The sequence below is a fragment of the Schistocerca cancellata genome, chromosome 8 (genome assembly GCF_023864275.1).
Source record: "Schistocerca cancellata isolate TAMUIC-IGC-003103 chromosome 8, iqSchCanc2.1, whole genome shotgun sequence".
NCBI classification, from domain to species: domain Eukaryota; kingdom Metazoa; phylum Arthropoda; class Insecta; order Orthoptera; family Acrididae; genus Schistocerca; species Schistocerca cancellata.
In genome coordinates, this window is record NC_064633.1 from 578,010,198 (window position 1) to 578,029,095 (window position 18,898).

General features: G+C 44.1%; 1 protein-coding gene across 1 annotated transcript in view; it reads left to right on the forward strand.

Annotated features, from left to right (window-relative positions):
• LOC126095694 (paired box protein Pax-6-like) overlaps positions 1–18,898 on the forward strand; it is a 271,506-nt gene that overhangs the window by 221,472 nt on the left and 31,136 nt on the right. Inside the window, exon 6 of the mRNA XM_049910447.1 lies at positions 7,632–7,799. Within this exon, the coding sequence (XP_049766404.1) occupies positions 7,632–7,799 (168 nt within the window). The remainder of the gene's footprint in view (positions 1–7,631; positions 7,800–18,898) is intronic.

The window sequence follows — 18,898 nt, forward strand, 5'->3', positions numbered from 1 at the left end:
TCTGTGGCTAGTTTGCATTGTTGCCTGCCATTGTAGTGTTGGGCAGCTGGATGTGAACAGCGCGTAGCGTTGCACAGTTGGAGCTGAGCCGCCAGCAGTGGTGGATGTGGGGAGAGAGATGGCGGAGTTTTGAAATTTGTAAGACTGGATGTCATGAACTGCTATATACATTATGACTTTTGAACACTATTGCGGTAAATACATTGTTTGTTCTCTATCAAAATCTTTCGTTTGCTAACTATGCCTATCAGCATTTAGTGCCTTCAGTAGTTTGAATCTTTTATTTAGCTGGCAGTAGTGGCGCTCGATGAATTGCAGTAGTTCGAGTAACGAAGATTTTTGTGAGGTAAGTGATTTGTGAAAGGCAGTGGTTAATGTTAGTCAGGGCCATTCTTTTGTAGCGATTACTGAAAGTCAGATTGCGTCGCGCTAAAAATATTGTGTGTCACTTTAGTGAATGTTTGAGTACGTTCAGTTTTGCTCAGCTGTTTGAAAAGCAAATAATGTAAGAGGTTTATCAGCACAGTAATTCATAAATTTTTTTAAGGGGACGTTTCAAGACTCACTGGAGGTGTTCACCCGCCTGATGAACAGTTACAGTATTTGCACTCCCAGGAGGCATCACGTTAGTGCCGTGTAAAACTGCATCTACCCATGATAATGTGCTGAGCTCGGCGGAGAAGAGAACGCGTGAATTTCGTCAGATATTCCATATCCAGCTCCGGGCTGCTTCTTTATGATCACGAGGGCTATATTTTGTTTTCAAGCTCCGATTCGTCGCGGAATGGAAACCATAGCATAAATCAAAAATGTTTTATTTGCAATATTTGGCTGTCTCTTCCAACTGCTTCTGTATATAGTCGCTGCTCCGACTTAGACATGTGAGGGCTATTCGGAAGGTGAGATCCAGTACGTCGAGAAATGGAAACGACAGTGAAAATCCGATGAAGCTTTGCACAGGTGTGTTGAGCAGTCTCTCTAGCATGGCTGTCGATCGCGTCAGATCGCTCTTTTCAGTTCAGCACGCAGTCACCAGTTTACACGGGGATCGTGAAACCGGATTTCGTAAACCGATTTCCCAATAATGCTTTTGGATAGTCATGTAAACACCTCAAAATCTGTTCAGGAAATCCGCTTCTGGTTGCCGGTTTTCCAATTCTGCAATCGATTTTCACTCTCATGTAAACGCAACCGGTTTTGAAACGTGCTTGGTCTGTCAGGTTTTGTATTGTTTTTAAAAATTTTCGGCTAATATGGACGAAGTGGCTTTTTGTACTGTTAGGATAAGTATGAATATTAGAATGAAGCTGTTTTCTCCTCGTCTAATTGAAGATAAGTAGCGATTATGCTAACCAAATCACAGACTGCAATAGCTGTTTTCGAGGCGCCTTATTTAACTGGGCTAGCAAATCCGCTTCGGCACTTAACGTGTAAATACGGTTTCCGAAATTCCGTTTTCGTCTTCCGGAAGATGTGCCGCATGTAAACGTAGTGAGTGAGTACTTAAAGATGCCTAGAGCAATAGTGTATCCCGCAAAGTGTGCGTCGCCATTGTGAGGTTACGCCCTATTTGATACAGCCTCACATAATGTACCTGTCATGCGTTTTTGGCACAGACAACGAACTTCATACCAGTGTAGAGAAGCGGTGGAAGGTACAAACGGCTGTCTTCTATGACGAGGATATTGGAAAGTTGGTATAACGCTACGACAGATATCTAAATCGTAGCGGCGACTATGTAAAGAAATAGCTGGAAGGTGTTTCTATTTGGCGACCGATTGGGCCTTGCTTTCCGAATAGCCCTCGTACTATGTCATAGCGTGGTTACAGTTTCCCAATACCATCGTCATAGAATTTCCTATGCTGGTCTGCAGTTCGTTGTTTATGCCAAGATGCTGTCCTCATAGTCAGCGGTTCATGTGAGCGCCATGTCCGGACTGTGTGGTGGTGATGACACTTCGCGTCGGAAACGCTGCATGAGCTGCTTCGTTGCACCTGCCGTATGCGGCCGACAGTGGTCATCAAAAAGGAAACGCAAGACAGTTACGTCATATGGGCTGCGTGAAATTAGGCGAAATAACTCAGCAGGCACCTCACACTTGGAGGGAGCCATTTTCTAGGCCCCTTTACGTGCTCACTGCGTGCTCAGCACTGAAAAGTGTGACTGGACGCGAAACACGTGCATACTAGAGTCACTGCACAAGACATCTCCACAAACCTTCATCGGATTTTCGCTGTGGTTTTAATTTTTCAACTGATCTGAGGTTGAAAAAAAAAATAGCCTCGAAGGCACTAGAGAGCTAGCAAATTGCGTCGATGTTGACTGCTACTTCACCTGCTTTCCCCATAGACAAAGACGTTTTCTGTGGAATTAAAATCGGCTGATTAAGCAAGCCAATCGACGTATTGAATTGTGCCTGAGTGGTTGTCAAACAAGGAACTTATGCACGCAGCCCTGTGGGCATAATGGCTATCATAATTTTTATGGCATGAGTGTTCACAACACACTCATGATGTAGAAGAAAGGGCAGCAGGTAGTTACCGAGATTGATGAAATAAACAGCCTGGTTCGTATTTAACGTTGGAAAACAAACACTGTTAATATTCCGCCAATATTTCTTTATTTCGAACCGATGTTCGGCTTATTACACCCGTATCAGGAACCAACTGAGTGACCACCACAGACGCTAGCACCAAAACAGACGTTCCTGGAGGTATAGTAAGGGGGGACGGCGCTGCACACTTAACGCTGTACGCTGAATTCAACTCGGCGCCGCCATGTTAGATGCGCCAAAACATAAGCAGACTACTGCTTACCATTCCTTCTTGTTCTTAACTCCTGTGTCTTGCACGCAACTTTTGTTTTAGTAGCAAAATGTTACAGCTCTTTCTTGAATAACAGAGTGCCAGGAAGGCGTTTTCAGTAGTTTTTCTGGTCTTATATGCATATTTCCCACGCCCGGGTTCCCGGGTTCGATTCCCGGCGGGGTCAGGGATTTTCTCTGCCTCGTGATGGCTGGGTGTTGTGTGCTGTCCTTAGGTTAGTTAGGTTTAAGTAGTTCTAAGTTCTAGGGGACTTATGACCACAGCAGTTGAGTCCCATAGTGCTCAGAGCCATGTGAACCATTTTTTTTATATGCATATTTGATCCAATAATATGACGTATTTCGCCTCATTAATGTAACTTTATTTTTGTTATAAGTTTCGAATAACCAAGGCTGCTTTCCTAATCCAGCATTTTCCTCATTATGGTGTTGAAAACTCGTGGTTGGTCTACGTCGTCTACTGAAGATGTATTGTGCAATGTTTGGTCGGTTTACAATCCCTCCTCCCCACAACCTTCACCCCGACAGGTTTGATAGGTAGGAAATCCTAAGTCAAATAACGGAAACAGAATCACTACAGTAAATGTAAAATGCAACTAAAATTCATGTACCAAATACAAAAGAAAATATCGCTTGAAAAAGTCCACTTATGAATGAAATACGATTCCTTTATCCTTTATATCGTAGACGATAATTAGAACGGTTAGTACACCCCTAAATAACCCATGCTGCTATTTTTTTTTATCAAAGCATTTCCACCAGAAGCTAATGTTTGGGGCAACTAACATGGAGGACAATGGCTTCAAGATTGTGACGTCATGACAACTCCCCATGGAGATTCTAGTACGTAGTAATCCAAACATTAGAAACAAAGATACAATCAACCCACACAGAATCTTTGATTATGATATTAGGTGAGAATTATCAAACCGAGTGCTCTCTCACAAACTCTTACCTTGTCACAGAGGTACATCCTTCAACTGTCCAAATTCCCAGAATATCTCCAAGTTCCGTAATCCCGCCAAACCACATCCAAGCGAACCACCATCTACGTATCCTTACCAAACTGAGCCGCTTCCGACTCAATGCTGCGTACTCCCACCACACATTCCATATTCTACCCCAACGCAACGTAGGCGTATTCCCTCCCCCCGATTCCGAAATCTACCCCTCTCATCAGCTGAGGCCTTTCCTCTGTTTATCACACCCTATCACCGACCCCCACTACGTCACCCTCCTAGTTTCCACACCAAGCAGCCCCGCCACAATTCCGCCACTGCTTCCAACACTGTCATTCCGACGACGCCGTGCATCTGCATAACAAGGCGAACCCGAACTCCAGCAACAAAATGTCGGAGGGTGCTCAAGACTATTTCTTGCATATTGTGATGGGTCGTGTAAGAGCAATAACGTAATTCTGATTTATTCGGTTTGTTACATTAATTATCTGTGTGTCTATGAAAGTATTTTCACGACAATGAAAAATCCTGTAAAATGCACTGTGAGAAGTTTTCATATAAGAAGAGAGCTGTTCTTGGATTGGGATCAAATACGTAACTCATGTTCTCAGGTTCGAAGAGTTGATCTTCCTTGCAGTTGCTATAGAAAACAAGAATAAATTGACGTCCTGGAGGTACAAATACTGATCACATTAATTCGTGCCACACTTTGTTTTGAGCTTCAGTTTTCTTCATTTTCGTGTACAACTGTACCGAGCTGGTACAGTGTGTGCCGTTTACAATCGATTACATGTTAACTGATCAACACAGGTGCCGCGTCGATACTTCAAGCATAACTGAGCGTAAAACAGTAGCTCCATATGGGCCTTATATAGATTTTACTACAATGACGTAATTGTTAACAACAGAAATTCAAATAATTACAATGAATTTTAGCAGATGATAGGACATTAAGTAACACTAAATGACGTAATATATCAAATTCATTATAAACAAGTCAACAAAAATGAAAATAGTCAGATAGGTGATTATAACAATACGTATTACATTTTAGTTGATTATTCTAACTATAGAGAATATAAATTCTTCGCCGGCCGATGTGGCCGAGCGTTTCTAGGCGCTTCAGTCTGGAACCGCGCGACAGCTACGGTCGCAGGTTCGAATCCTGCCTCGGGCATGGATGTGTGTGACGTCCTTAGGTTAATTAGGTTTAAGTAGTTCTAAGTTCTAGGGGACTGATGACCACAGAAGTTAAGTCCCATAGTGCTCAGAGCCATTTGAACCATATAAATTCTTCCTAGCAATAAGGAAAACATTGTGTATTTCTATCATACGTGATACGGATCTTCAGGCTCAGGAAGACTATAGTGACTTAGTCGAAATTTTAACAGGGTACTAGTACGATATTATAGTGCCTGTGGTGTTAAAAAGTGCAGTACTTCTAGTACTACCCATATATTGCTATGCTTAGGATTGCTGGTTGACACGCTATTAGCTTTTCAATAAATTGTGTGAAATTGTTGGTAACAAGGGGTAAGGTCCTAGCTGCTATGCTTCAACGGCCAGACACTTCAGTTCTATGACGGAAGACTTGTGTTTTTCGTAGACGCCTATGTACATATGCAACAGTACTGTGCAGTGCTGGGCGTCGTATCTCAGGGTAGAGTCGCTTTGCATCTCAGTGAACCCATACACGTAGTGCATAGCGGCCAGCTGTTCATCGGCAAACTTATACATGTTGCTGTGTATCACTGTTAAAGTACAACTAACACTGCCGATAAGGAAAGACAGAGCCACGACCCAGCAGTACTGAATGCTAACTTGAGTGCTTGAGTGAAGTGGGCATTACTGTTGTGAACAGCCAGTATCGTGAGTGAACGGGAATAACACACACTGCGCATGCCGTCGACATTTTGACTGTTGTGTGGATAATTTCAGTTCAATACAGATACAAAGATAAATGCTGGTAAGCAAAAACGATATTTCCTTGTAGTACCTGAGAAACTACATTTACATATGAAGTTTTCTCTCAATAACATGTCGTGTTCTACTCGCTACGAACTCATCAGACCAATCACAGAGCTGGTCTGGTATTCATGCACGCACGCTCGTGTTCAGAAAAAAAAAAAAAAACACTTTGAGCGACTAGAAATAAGACGTTCGAATTCTTAGAACATGTACGTCAGTATGTTAAGCAGAAATGATTACCATTTCAGTCATCTCTGTTCAGCATGTGTCTTGTTGCCTAGTAGGCATGGGGTTCGTCATGGGCCCTGATAACTTGTCCTTTGCGTGATGGCATCGACGCGTAGAAGGCGCGAATGGGGTCCTGTGACAGTAGCCATCCATGCTGCACCTACCTGGTTCCAAAGTTCATCTGTGGGTCACAGTGCTGCACCCATCGTTTCGCCATATCCAACACATTTTCGATTGACGAGAAGTCTGGTAATCTGGCGGGCCAGGGCAAAAGACTGACGTAATATGACACCAAGAAGGCACGTGTTCGTGCAGCAATTTAAGGTCGTGCAGTGTCTTGCTGAAAAATGGCGTCTGTGAGGTCGCGCAGACAGGGTATGGCTATGGGTCGCAGGATGTCATTCACGTAGGCCACACACGTCACAGTGCCCTGCACGTGCACCAGCTGTGATTTGTGGTTGTAGCCAATAGCACCCCACACCATAAGCCATCGAGTTGGCGCTGCATGTCTCGTGCGAATACAGTCATTGTGATGCCGTTTAACCTGTCTGCGGCGAACCTAAATGCGGCCATCATTTTCAAACAAACATAACCTGAATTTTGCAAAAACAGACATAATGTCTTATGGGATAACAGCAATCAGTGATTTTATAATGTTACTTAAAATCCGTCTTGATTGCAAATTTTTTTTTATTAGTCATATGACCGGTTTCGGTTCATTCAGAACCATCTTCAGATCTGATATTTCAGTTACAGGAGTAACCCGTCCAAATCCAGCAACTTTCACATGCTGCGCCTCCTGTAACTGAAATATCAGATCTGAAGATGGTTCTGAATGAACCGAAACCGGTCATATGACTAATAAAAAAAAATTTGCAATCAAGACGGATTTTAAGTAACATTATAACCTGAATTCGTCCTAAAACTCTATTGATGCCATTCCTGTCCAGAGTGACGATTATTCCATGCACCATTGCTGTCTAGCATGTTTCTGCACATTCGTCAAAGGTAGGGGAAAACGTGGACGACGCGCACGTAACCCATGCGTCGGACTGTCACCCCTGATGATGTACGATGTGTTACACTGTTCCACTAGAACAGAGGACACAGATATGTCCTGCAATGCCATTCGGATGAGGTGTCGATCTTCCCGGGAAGTGGTCTGGATGGTGCGAAATGACTTATCTCGTCGTATCCTACGGCCTTCTGTCAATCATTCGCACGCACTGTCGAAACACTTCGTCCCATATGATTAGCAATTTCCCGCATGGATACATCACATTCTCCCATGCCAATAATGCGCCCTCTTTCAAACTCTCTGATTTGACGTTACGGTTCGCGCATATGTCTGCGAAGCATCCTGCATGTCTGGTCAAGTCACACTGATCCATTACCTTCAGTTTATAGTGACGACGGCCGGGGGCACATTTTTCCGGTAGGTGGTGTTGCGTCGCGATATCGATGTTGACCTGGAACCCGTGGCCCAGCGTGGTCCAAATGTTTATCATTTCTGCAGAGCATACTAATTTACATATCCTGTGAATACGAATGTCCTACCTCTAGTCGTTCAAGATGTTGTTTTTTTGTGAGCACGAGTGTGTTTTGTCGATGTGGGCGAGGACGTACAGAAGCGGACTTGCGGCGGTTGCAGGGTCGGAGCTGGACGGCACGGGCGACGAGACGGCCTCCGGGGACAACAGCAACGCGGGCTCGAGCGCCGGCGGCGCCGACGAGGACCAGGCGCGCCTGCGGCTCAAGCGCAAGCTGCAGCGCAACAGGACGTCCTTCACCAACGAGCAGATCGACTCACTCGAGAAAGGTACGCACCCCCCCCCCCCCCCTCCACCGCATGCAGCTCTACGTCTCCGTGCACTGCTTACCTGCCAGTGGTGATGGGGCGGGGGAGCTGGATACCGCCGAAGCCTCCGTTGTCTTGCGCTAACTCCGCAACCGGGGCCCAAGAGAAATACGGGCTCGCAACGAACTTGTGACGTCACACTAGTTGCCTTGCCCGATATACCTCGCGAACACTCGGCTCCGTTCGGGGCCCACGGGTTGCCGATGAAAAGGTACTCACTAAGGGTCTTAACTTCGTCACGTGTTATCGACAGCTTGCATATACACTCCTGGAAATGGAAAAAAGAACACATTGACACCGGTGTGTCAGACCCACCATACTTGCTCCGGACACTGCGAGAGGGCTGTACAAGCAATGATCACACGCACGGCACAGCGGACACACCAGGAACCGCGGTGTTGGCCGTCGAATGGCGCTAGCTGCGCAGCATTTGTGCACCGCCGCCGTCAGTGTCAGCCAGTTTGCCGTGGCATACGGAGCTCCATCGCAGTCTTTTTGACACTGGTAGCATGCCGCGACAGCGTGGACGTGAACCGTATGTGCAGTTGAAGGACTTTGAGCGAGGGCGTATAGTGGGCATGCGGGAGGCCGGGTGGACGTACCGCCGAATTGCTCAACACGTGGGGCGTGAGGTCTCCACAGTACATCGATGTTGTCGCCAGTGGTCGGCGGAAGGTGCACGTGCCCGTCGACCTGGGACCGGACCGCAGCGACGCACGGATGCACGCCAAGACCGTAGGATCCTACGCAGTGCCGTAGGGGACCGCACCGCCACTTCCCAGCAAATTAGGGACACTGTTGCTCCTGGGGTATCGGCGAGGACCATTCGCAACCGTCTCCATGAAGCTGGGCTACGGTCCCGCACACCGTTAGGCCGTCTTCCGCTCACGCCCCAACATCGTGCAGCCCGCCTCCAGTGGTGTCGCGACTGGCGTGAATGGAGGGACGAATGGAGACGTGTCGTCTTCAGCGATGAGAGTCGCTTCTGCCTTGGTGCCAATGATGGTCGTATGCGTGTTTGGCGCCGTGCAGGTGAGCGCCACAATCAGGACTGCATACGACCGAGGCACACAGGGCCAACACCCGGCATCATGGTGTGGGGAGCGATCTCCTACACTGGCCGTACACCACTGGTGATCGTCGAGGGGACACTGAATAGTGCACGGTACATCCAAACCGTCATCGAACCCATCGTTCTACCATTCCTAGACCGGCAAGGGAACTTGCTGTTCCAACAGGACAATGCACGTCCGCATGTATCCCGTGCCACCCAACGTGCTCTAGAAGGTGTAAGTCAACTACCCTGGCCAGCAAGATCTCCGGATCTGTCCCCCATTGAGCATGTTTGGGACTGGATGAAGCGTCGTCTCACGCGGTCTGCACGTCCAGCACGAACGCTGGTCCAACTGAGGCGCCAGGTGGAAATGGCATGGCAAGCCGTTCCACAGGACTACATCCAGCATCTCTACGATCGTCTCCATGGGAGAACAGCAGCCTGCATTGCTGCGAAAGGTGGATATACACCGTACTAGTGCCGACATGGTGCATGCTCTGTTGCCTGTGTCTATGTGCCTGTGGTTCTGTCAGTGTGATCATGTGATGTATCTGACCCCAGGAATGTGTCAGTAAAGTTTCCCCTTCCTGGGACAATGAATTCACGGTGTTCTTATTTCAATTTCCAGGAGTGTATTTAAGCGAGCAGCTACGAATTATTAAATTCATCCGAAATATTTTTCACTTCTCGCAGCATAATGAATAATCCATTAAATTTCTGGAAAACAACTGCGATAATGTTATTTCTTCCGTGGGTTTTCGGCTGCCTATCGTCTGGCCGCCTTTGGACTCACTCTGACGATGGCCGGACGATACGCGGCTGAAATGTCAGTTGAAGCAATAGTATTTGCGCGGCTGCATGCCCGAAATTTAATGGATCATTCATCTGAAATAGTAACTTACTCCCCGCCGGAGACGATCGCTGAGAGTCGTAAGATCTGTAGTGTCACGTGTTGTGACGCGCACCACAAAGCCTGTATATCTTTCGGTGCTTCACAGGATTCAATCGGAAACATTTATTACCTTACCCGGATTAATTCTCTGCACTGCTATACATGTAAAACCAGCATAACTGAAGGCCACCAGCCTCGCTTTGTCCCAGAGACAAGATTAAACTTCTGACTACTCCAGTTGCAATAATGAAAGCCGAGTCGCAATCAATCCGCTTTCAGAAAGATTCCGAGATTCGACCCCTGGACTGGAATATGTTAAAAGGTCTCTTTATTATTTTTTTCTGAAGTGATAGGAACAGAAATTCCTCGCTTTATCCTGATTCCATTGAATACAATGTCGTGTGAAGTCATTACAAGAATGTGGCACATTAAATTATACCAAGTGCGCAACGGAAATTGGTATCGTGATTTCAACAATACAATCCAAGCAACGGATCCTATCAAATTTACAATAATCGTTTCTCAAGTAGGCAGTGCTATCGCCACTGACTTTTGGAGAAAACTGAAATCGAATTATGGTCCGTGAAATAAACATTTATTAGCTTCTAGGTTTTCCTTTTTTAACTTGTCCATCATGTACCAAAAACAGAAACAACTTGTTGATATGTTTCCTCAATGTGGGGCGGTTTTTATCCAATAAAAAATCATCAGCAACAAAGGATCGTTACCCAAATGGGATGATTTCTGGATGCAGTTTGGAATATAATAAGCTCTAACATTAGTGAAATCTAAAATTTTACAATGGCTAACAAGATACTATAGGGGAAAATTACACAAGTTTCGCATTCCAATAAGCAACATCATTACCGGGGGATGAAAAGGGGGGGGGGGGGGACAGGACAGAAAGTAAGTTCGCCATGCTGGTTAAAATTTCCGGTGATTGTGACAAATCCCAGGTTACCAATATCTTCTCCTGCTTGCAAGTATTCACAGTGATCAAGAAATCACTCAGAAGACATCGCTGTGGTTCTATTATTAAACGTCATACTAGTGCACCACCGGTGTTAACAACGCGTGTTTGTGACATTCTGTGTCTTATACTGTGTAAGTGGTTACTTGTGAAATTTGCGTGGGAAAATGTGATGAAAACAGTAAAATAATGCGCAATAACAAGAATGATATATATCAAAATATCTGTCAATCAATCAGTACAGACTATTGGAGAGAAACTGATGAGAAATATTGTAACATAGATCAAACAAGCACTGTCAATTGAACATATTAGCCATATAAACGTTGCTCTAGTCTAGTTTCAAAAGCACATACTTTAAAGACTCTTTAGCATGTTCGAAGTCAATCAAAACCATAAAGGATTTGCTTGCAGCAGTTGAAATGATTGTCAGTGAGGATGGGGCAAAACGCTGATACATTACAGAAAAACAGAGAAACCAATTTGATTTATGGAGAGAACATTAAAAAGTAGCACAAGGAAAGAATAATAGTCAGACAAGAGCACAAACGGGTCCGTCATCACAGTTCATTTATTATCCGAAAGACCCTTCCGGATTGTAAACAAAATCCGAAGGAAATATGGAATACACATCTTCGGTATTACCTATCTAAAGCTACAAAAATTGCGCTGAAGTATTTGAGCTGTGTAGCCACATCGTCAGCTTCTGAAAGAAGGTTCACAAAAGCAGGATACGCTCTCTGTCAGCAATTCAATAGACTGAAAGGGAAACATCTCTCAAAATGTTATTTTTCATGTCTGTAACAAATTTTTGAGATATGTAATGTTAATTATTACTGTATTTATTGATTAATATTTATGACATTAGAGGTATTAGCATACTGCTTTTTTCGCTATTCTATAATGCATTATTATCGGACAGGTGTGAAATCTAAATCAGCATCGATAATTTGCCACCATCGACATTCCTATATTCCTTACCTATACGTTGATAGGACGTATAGAACTTCTTCGTAACCGAGCGAGGTGGCGCAGTGGTTAGCACCTCCTCGCATTCGGGAGGACGACGGTTCAAACCCGCTCCGGCCTTCCGTGATTTCCCTTAATCGCTTCAGGCAAACGCCGGGATGGTTCTTTTGAAAGGGCACGGCCGATTTCCTTCTCCATCCTTCCCTAATCCGAGCTTGTGCTCCGTCTCTAATGACCTCGTTGTCAACGGGACGTTAAACGCTAATTCCTCCTCTTTCTTCGTTAGATCGATTGGTCTCGTTTCACAAGCTTAGTTTTTTTAAAAACTTGGCACCGATTTCTACATTACTTCAAGACGGAATTCCGAGATTCTTTAAGTTTATTAGCTTCACATATCTCAATAGTATTTCGACAAGCAGAATGGCATCCAAACTCGAAGAACATACACACACACCAAGTGACGGTGAAGAGAGGTATTCCTAACACAGACTGCCGCAGTACTTCACGATACGCGGAAACGTCTTTTTTGGCAGTGTTCCTGCCAGTGAAGCTCGACCCAACACAGTGGGATGCACACCTTCCGACACGTGAGGGACAAACCACGCGAACGTTGTAGGGAATCAGCAAACGACTTCAGTTATCTCGGGTACTAACTAGCTCCACATTATGCTAGATACTCGAGCCTACGACACCTTTTATAGAAATTTACGAGTTTTTTTCCTTACTTCACACCTTCTCAAGATCACAACAGTTCCACTAGAGGTGTTCACTGATCGCAATCAGGAATTTAGGCCGAAACCGATCTCATCCAAAAACGCAGTGGGTTGTTTCCATCTTCTAAATAGAAGACCTAGATTGAAAGTGAATATCATCCCGAATGAAACTGCACTGAAGCATTGCTACACGTTTAAAAACCTTGGAGTACCTCTGGTTAGTGTCTCTTCCTTCAAGAAATATATATATATATATATATATATATATATATATATATATATATATATAATTTCCGGCAATCGGTTGCAACAATTATGCATATAATAAGTTGTTGAAAGTCGTTTGTCGTGGAAAAATAATACTTGAAATAAAACACAATATCACAAATATTATTCAAGTGGATACAATTTATTGAAAAGTTCGGTATACACTCGCACATAATTGACAATTAGTGACCAGAAGTAGCTGGTGTATCGCACGAACCAGAGTGATAGTAATCATAGAAACATGGAAAGCAGAAAACAGCACGACATCGAGCACATCTGATAAACGATGCGTTTTACAAGAACAATTGTTTTTAAATTATCTGTTGGGAAACACACCTGATTGACATTCTGAAAAATTGTTCTATCGTTCGTCAGGTTTGATGCATACCACGCGTATCGTATTATATCGGCAAAAATCGGAGAAGACAACTGGTGGTGGACGATGGATTGGATTTTTATACAATCGTCTCTGGAGTTGATGTCACGGTTTCGCTCGATTAAAAAAGCAAAATTTTGAAGGCGCTTGATCAAATTTTTTACCTGCGGTAAAAATACACGTCACACGGTTGGACGAGAGGAGTGCACGAGAGGAATGACTTTTATAGTGCACTTTGGTAACTTCTTATCGTCCTGGAAAATCTCATCGTATAACGCCGGGTTCGTTTGCCCACCCCAAGAGTCGATCACAAGGAGAAATTCTTGCTTGTGTGCGTATGGTTGCAAAGCATTACGCAAGAAGTCCATGAACAAACCCGTTGTTAGTTTACCGGATTTGGAGGATGTAATAACAACGTTGGTATACTTCTTGGCGTACTCGTCGACTGTCATCTGTACTCTGGGTCCAAACGTACCTGTGGACTCTTGGAGGGAGGCATACGAGAACAAGAGGCAAGACTCGTCCAGACATCGTGATTGAATATTGTGCCATATACGAATGCGTCACCTTGTTCATGTCGTGTCGGGTTACCAGGACAGCCTTTGACCTTTTTCGGCGAGAGTTCTGTTGAACGTGGACTGGTACTGGCACCCTGACAAACAAAATATAAAAATATCGTTTATATAAGAAATATACGCAATCTGTGTTGTCTATCATATATCAGATTATCATATTCTATCATCATGTTATATGACATTTGTGAACAGCTCCTTACGTACCTGTTTGATCAGTATTAATTATGAAATCTTTGTCGAAGTTAGTTATCAACGTTCGCGTCTGGATCCGAAATGTGTCCGCAGCGGCCGAAATTTCGTCTTGGGTTGCCGTCTCTTCCCGGGAAACAAATTTTGTGATTTTCCGTTGCCGAGTCCCATGCTTCTTTTTAAATTCGGTGACCCATGTTTTTGAAGCTTTGAAGTTGAAATCTGGGAACTGACTTGCAGCGCCCAAGGCCCACTGCTGCAGGTTTCTGGTAGTAACTTGCTGGAAGTTTTGTCGAGCTTCTACGAAGCGATCATGCACCCATGACTCGATGGTAAAATATTTATCAAATTTGCTACCGCCACGTTTGATTTGCTCTTCCCACCTGGATAAATAGCCCATATTTGTCAAACGAGAGCACCCCTTTTTTTGTAGAGTTTTGAGACTCCAGCCTGGATGTTCTTTGGCTAGATTGACAGCTCTAATTTTGTAATCCAGAGAAATATAGTCGTACCCTTTTTTTTTCTTTTCGTCCGGCTCGTATTAGTCTGATGATTCTTTGGCAATGGGACTCGTTTCAACGTCTTCGTAGGCATTATTATCGTCGATTTCATTAATGTTATCAGTTATCATCATGAACGAGGGTTTTTTCGGCGAGCATTTGCAGCTTATTTTGGAACATTTCTTCCCAAATTACCATGGCTTCTTCGTTGATTGATGATGACGGTTCTGCTGCGATGCGATTACTGTTACGAAGGAGGCTTTCAAAATACACCAACGCATCTTTCAATTGTTGTTTCGCCACTTCACTGTGTATAGAATCTTCTTCGATCACATCACTTTCATGCGAAGGGCCCGGATAGCTCTCGAATTGTACCGGCTCCATTGTTCCGTTTGTTAAACAGGGTGTACCAAATCTCTCACGTACGCACTGATTTTCGATGATGTTATAAGTTACGCTAGAGACCGCATCTACCTTCTTTCGAAGTTAGCAGGCAACTACGCTCTTATGCGGCGGCTCGTTTCGGCCCATTCAACATCTGGTCCTTCAAGTGTAACGAGCGAGTAACGGAATTTATATTTCATACCTGCCACAGCAAATTTGTGTTCGTGGGGTCTCTATTCTAATTCGAACGTTTGACTTACACTATACGTATTCGTTTCGGAATATCGTTTCTACGTCTTCCGTTAACTATACGTGGTAAACATTATGAAAACAATTAATAACATTAGTGAAATACAACTTTGTTTGTGGAAAACATAATGATGTTCGAAGTCGCCAGTTTTTCCACGACAAACGACTTTCAACAACTTATTATATGCATAATTGTTGCAACTGATTGCCGGGAATTTTATACATACATATATATATATATATATATATATATATATATATATATATATAGTTGATAACTAACTATTTTATTTATATATATATATATATATATATATATATATATATATATATATATATATAGTTGATAACTAACTATTTTATTTATATATATATATATATATATATATATATATATATATATATATATATATATATTTGTGTGTGTGTGTGTGTGTGTGTGTGTGTGTGTGTGTACATTTGAATTACAAAAAACAAATAATAATAAAAGTTATATGGCGCGAGATTCGATCCGGCGACCTTAGGATTACGAACCCGAGCGCTTACCGCTGCGCCACGACGCTGTAGAAAATTATTAATCGTAGAGAGTATTTCACCGCAACGGTTTCTTTTAACTGTCGATTTTCTCGACAACGGCTGAGAAGTGCATCTTGGTGCTTTGCCACATTACACCTCTGGCCATGAGCTTTTATTATGCCCAGTATGAATCGAATCTGAATTTCACAATTGGCGGCGTCCCCTTGTAAGTGGGGTTCTCTCGGACACATTGCGTATATTTGGGGATTTTTTCATTTATTACTGCTTACAAACTTTACAACTGCCGTCTAGAACTCTTGTCAGCGGATCGTCCTATTCTTGGGCAGCGATTCAGAGATCTAATTGAAAAGACGTATATATTGTTAATATAGTTATCGCAGTTCGGCAACAGAGGCGTCTTAAAGAGCAGAGTTCCTTAATGCTGAGATATTCTGGCCATGATTCGAAGAAAGACGAAAGTAATGAGAAGTAGCAGAAGTGATAACAGCGAAGAACTTAACATTATGATGACTGATCAAGAAGTCCTTACCTAAGCAGCAAAATAATCAGTGTCGGACGGAACAAGCAGGATATCAAAAGCAGACTAACACTGCCGAAAAGGGCATTCCTGGCCGAGATAAGTCTACTAGTACCAAACACAGGATTTAATTTGAGGAAGAAATCTCTGAGAATGTACGTTTAAATCACAGAACTGTATGGTAGTTAAACATGGACTCTGCAAAAACCGGAAAAGAAGAGAATCAAAGCATCTGACATGTGGTGCTACAGAAGAATGTTGAAAATTAGGTGACTGATCAGGTAAGGAATGAGGTGATTCTCTGGAGAATCGGCGAGCTAAGGAATATATGGAAAACGTTGACAAGAAGAAGGAACAAGTTGGCAGTACATCTCTTAAGACATCACAGAATAACTTCCATGGCACTAGACGGAGCTGTAGAAGGTAAATACCGTAGCGGATGACGGAGATTGTAATTAATTCGGCAAATAATTGAAGACTTAGGTTGTGAAATGCTACTCTGAGATTAAGAGATTGGAACAGGAGAGGAATTGGTAGAGGGCTGTATCAAACCACTGAGAAGACTAGTGACTCAAAGTAAAAAATCTAAAATACTACTAATTAGCCACCTGCTACAATGATGGAACGGAAGACTGTTTACAAGGCAATGGATTAATGATTTCGTGTAGGTTTTTATATTTTGATTATTTTTAAGGCAGGATAAATACATTCCGTGGTGAAGCAAAGGTTGTGCCGCTCATAATGCACTGCAGACTGTGTCCAGCGTCTAGCACCAAAAAAAACCATCTGCTACTGGTGTAACGAAGCTCTGGTCAACATTTATATCAAAATAAAACCACTCATTTCATTCATAAGGATTTAACTATAACTTCGAAAAAATCGAGCTGCGACCTTCAAGTTTGGTGGCGATGAGAATCAACCACTACATATTCACCCTTCAATGCGAACACATTTTCCCAGTGACAGATCAATTGGCGGAGACCTTGACTGTAGAAGTCTGCTTAAACTGAGGTGGCAAAAGCCATAGGATACATCCTAACATAATGTCAGTCCTCTTTTTGGCGTGTAGCAACTCAATGTGGTGTGGACTCAGAAAGTCGTTGGACGTCCCCTGCAGCGATAATGAAAACGGCTCTGAGCACTATGGGACTCAACTGCTGTGGTCATAAGTCCCCTAGAACTTAGAACTACTTAAACCGAACTAACCTAAGGACAGCACACAACACCCAGCCATCACGAGGCAGAGAAAATCCCTGACCCCGCCGGGAATCGAACCCGGGAACCCGGGCGTGGGAAGCGAGAACGCTACCGCACGACCACGAGATGCGGGCAGCGATAATGAGCAATGTTGCCTCTACAGCCGTCAATAATTGCGAAAGTGTTGCTAGTGCAGTATTTTGTACCCGAACTCACCTGTCGATTAATCCCATAGATGTTCAATGGGAATCATGTCAAGCGAACTGGGTGACCAGATCAAATAAATGGGTTAAATGCCTCTGAGCACTATGGGACTTAATTTGTGAGGTCATCAGTCCCAAGGAACTTAGAACTACTTAAACCTAACTAACCTAAGGACATCACACACATCCATGGTGACCAGATCATTCGCTCAAATTCAGTTGCTAACATTTGTGGCCCTGGGACATGGCGCATTGTCATCCGTAAAACCGACCGAGGTGGTGCAGTGGTTAGCACACTGGACTCGCATTCGGGAGGACGACGGTTCAATCCCGCGTCCGGCCTTCCTGATTTAGGTTTTCCGTGATTTCCCTAAATCTCTCCAAGCAAATGCCGGGATGGTTCGTTTGAAAGGGCACGGCCGACTTCCTTCCTCGTCCTTCCCTAATCCGATGTGACCGATGACCTCGCTGTTTGGTCTCTTCCCCCAAACAACCCAACCAAATCCGTACAAATTCCATCTTCGTTATGGAACATTAAGTCTATGAGTGGCTCAAAATGGTCTCAGAGTAGCCAAACATAACAATTTCCAGTCAGTGATCGGCTCAGTTGGACCAAAGGACCCAGTTTATTCCGTGGAGCGACCAACTGCTGCCGGCCGCGGTGGTCTAGCGGTTCTAGGCGCGCAGTCTGGAACCGCGCGGCTGCTACGGTCGCAGGTTCGAATCCTGCCTCGGCCATGGATGTGTGTGATGTCCTTAGGTTAGTTAGGTTTAAGTAGTTCTAAGTTCTAGGGGACTGATGACCACGGATGTTAAGTCCCATAGTGCTCAGAGCCATTTGAACCATTTGACCAACTGCTTGCACTGGCATTATTGACAACTAGGGTCCATGGCTTCGCTGGGTCTGCACCACATTCTTACTAACTGAAACCGGGACTAATCCGACCAGACCACGGTCTTCCATTCACCTAGGATCGAACCGATATGGTCACGAGCCCAAGAGAGGCGTTGCAGGCGATGTCGTACTGTTAGCAAAGGCACTTGCGTCGGTCGTGTGCCGCCATAACCAATTAACGTCCCATTCCGCCACTCTGTTCTAACAATGCGTTCGTCGTACGTTCCACATTGATTTCTGCGGTTGTTTCACGCGATGTTTCTCGTCTGCTAACACTGACAACTCTACGCAACCGTCGCTGCTCTCGGTCGTTAAGTGAAGGCCGTAAAGGTAATGCCTGAAATGTGGTATTCTCGTCACACTCTTGACACTGTGGATCTCGGAATATTAAATTCTCTAACAATTTACGAAATGGAATGTCCCAAGCGTCTAGCTCCAACTACCATTCCGCGCTCAAAGTCTGTTAATTCGCGTCGTGCGGCCGTAATTACGTCGGAAACCTTTTTGATATGAATCACCTGCGTACAAATGACAGCTTCGCTAATGCTGTGCCCTTTTGTACCTCGTGTTCGC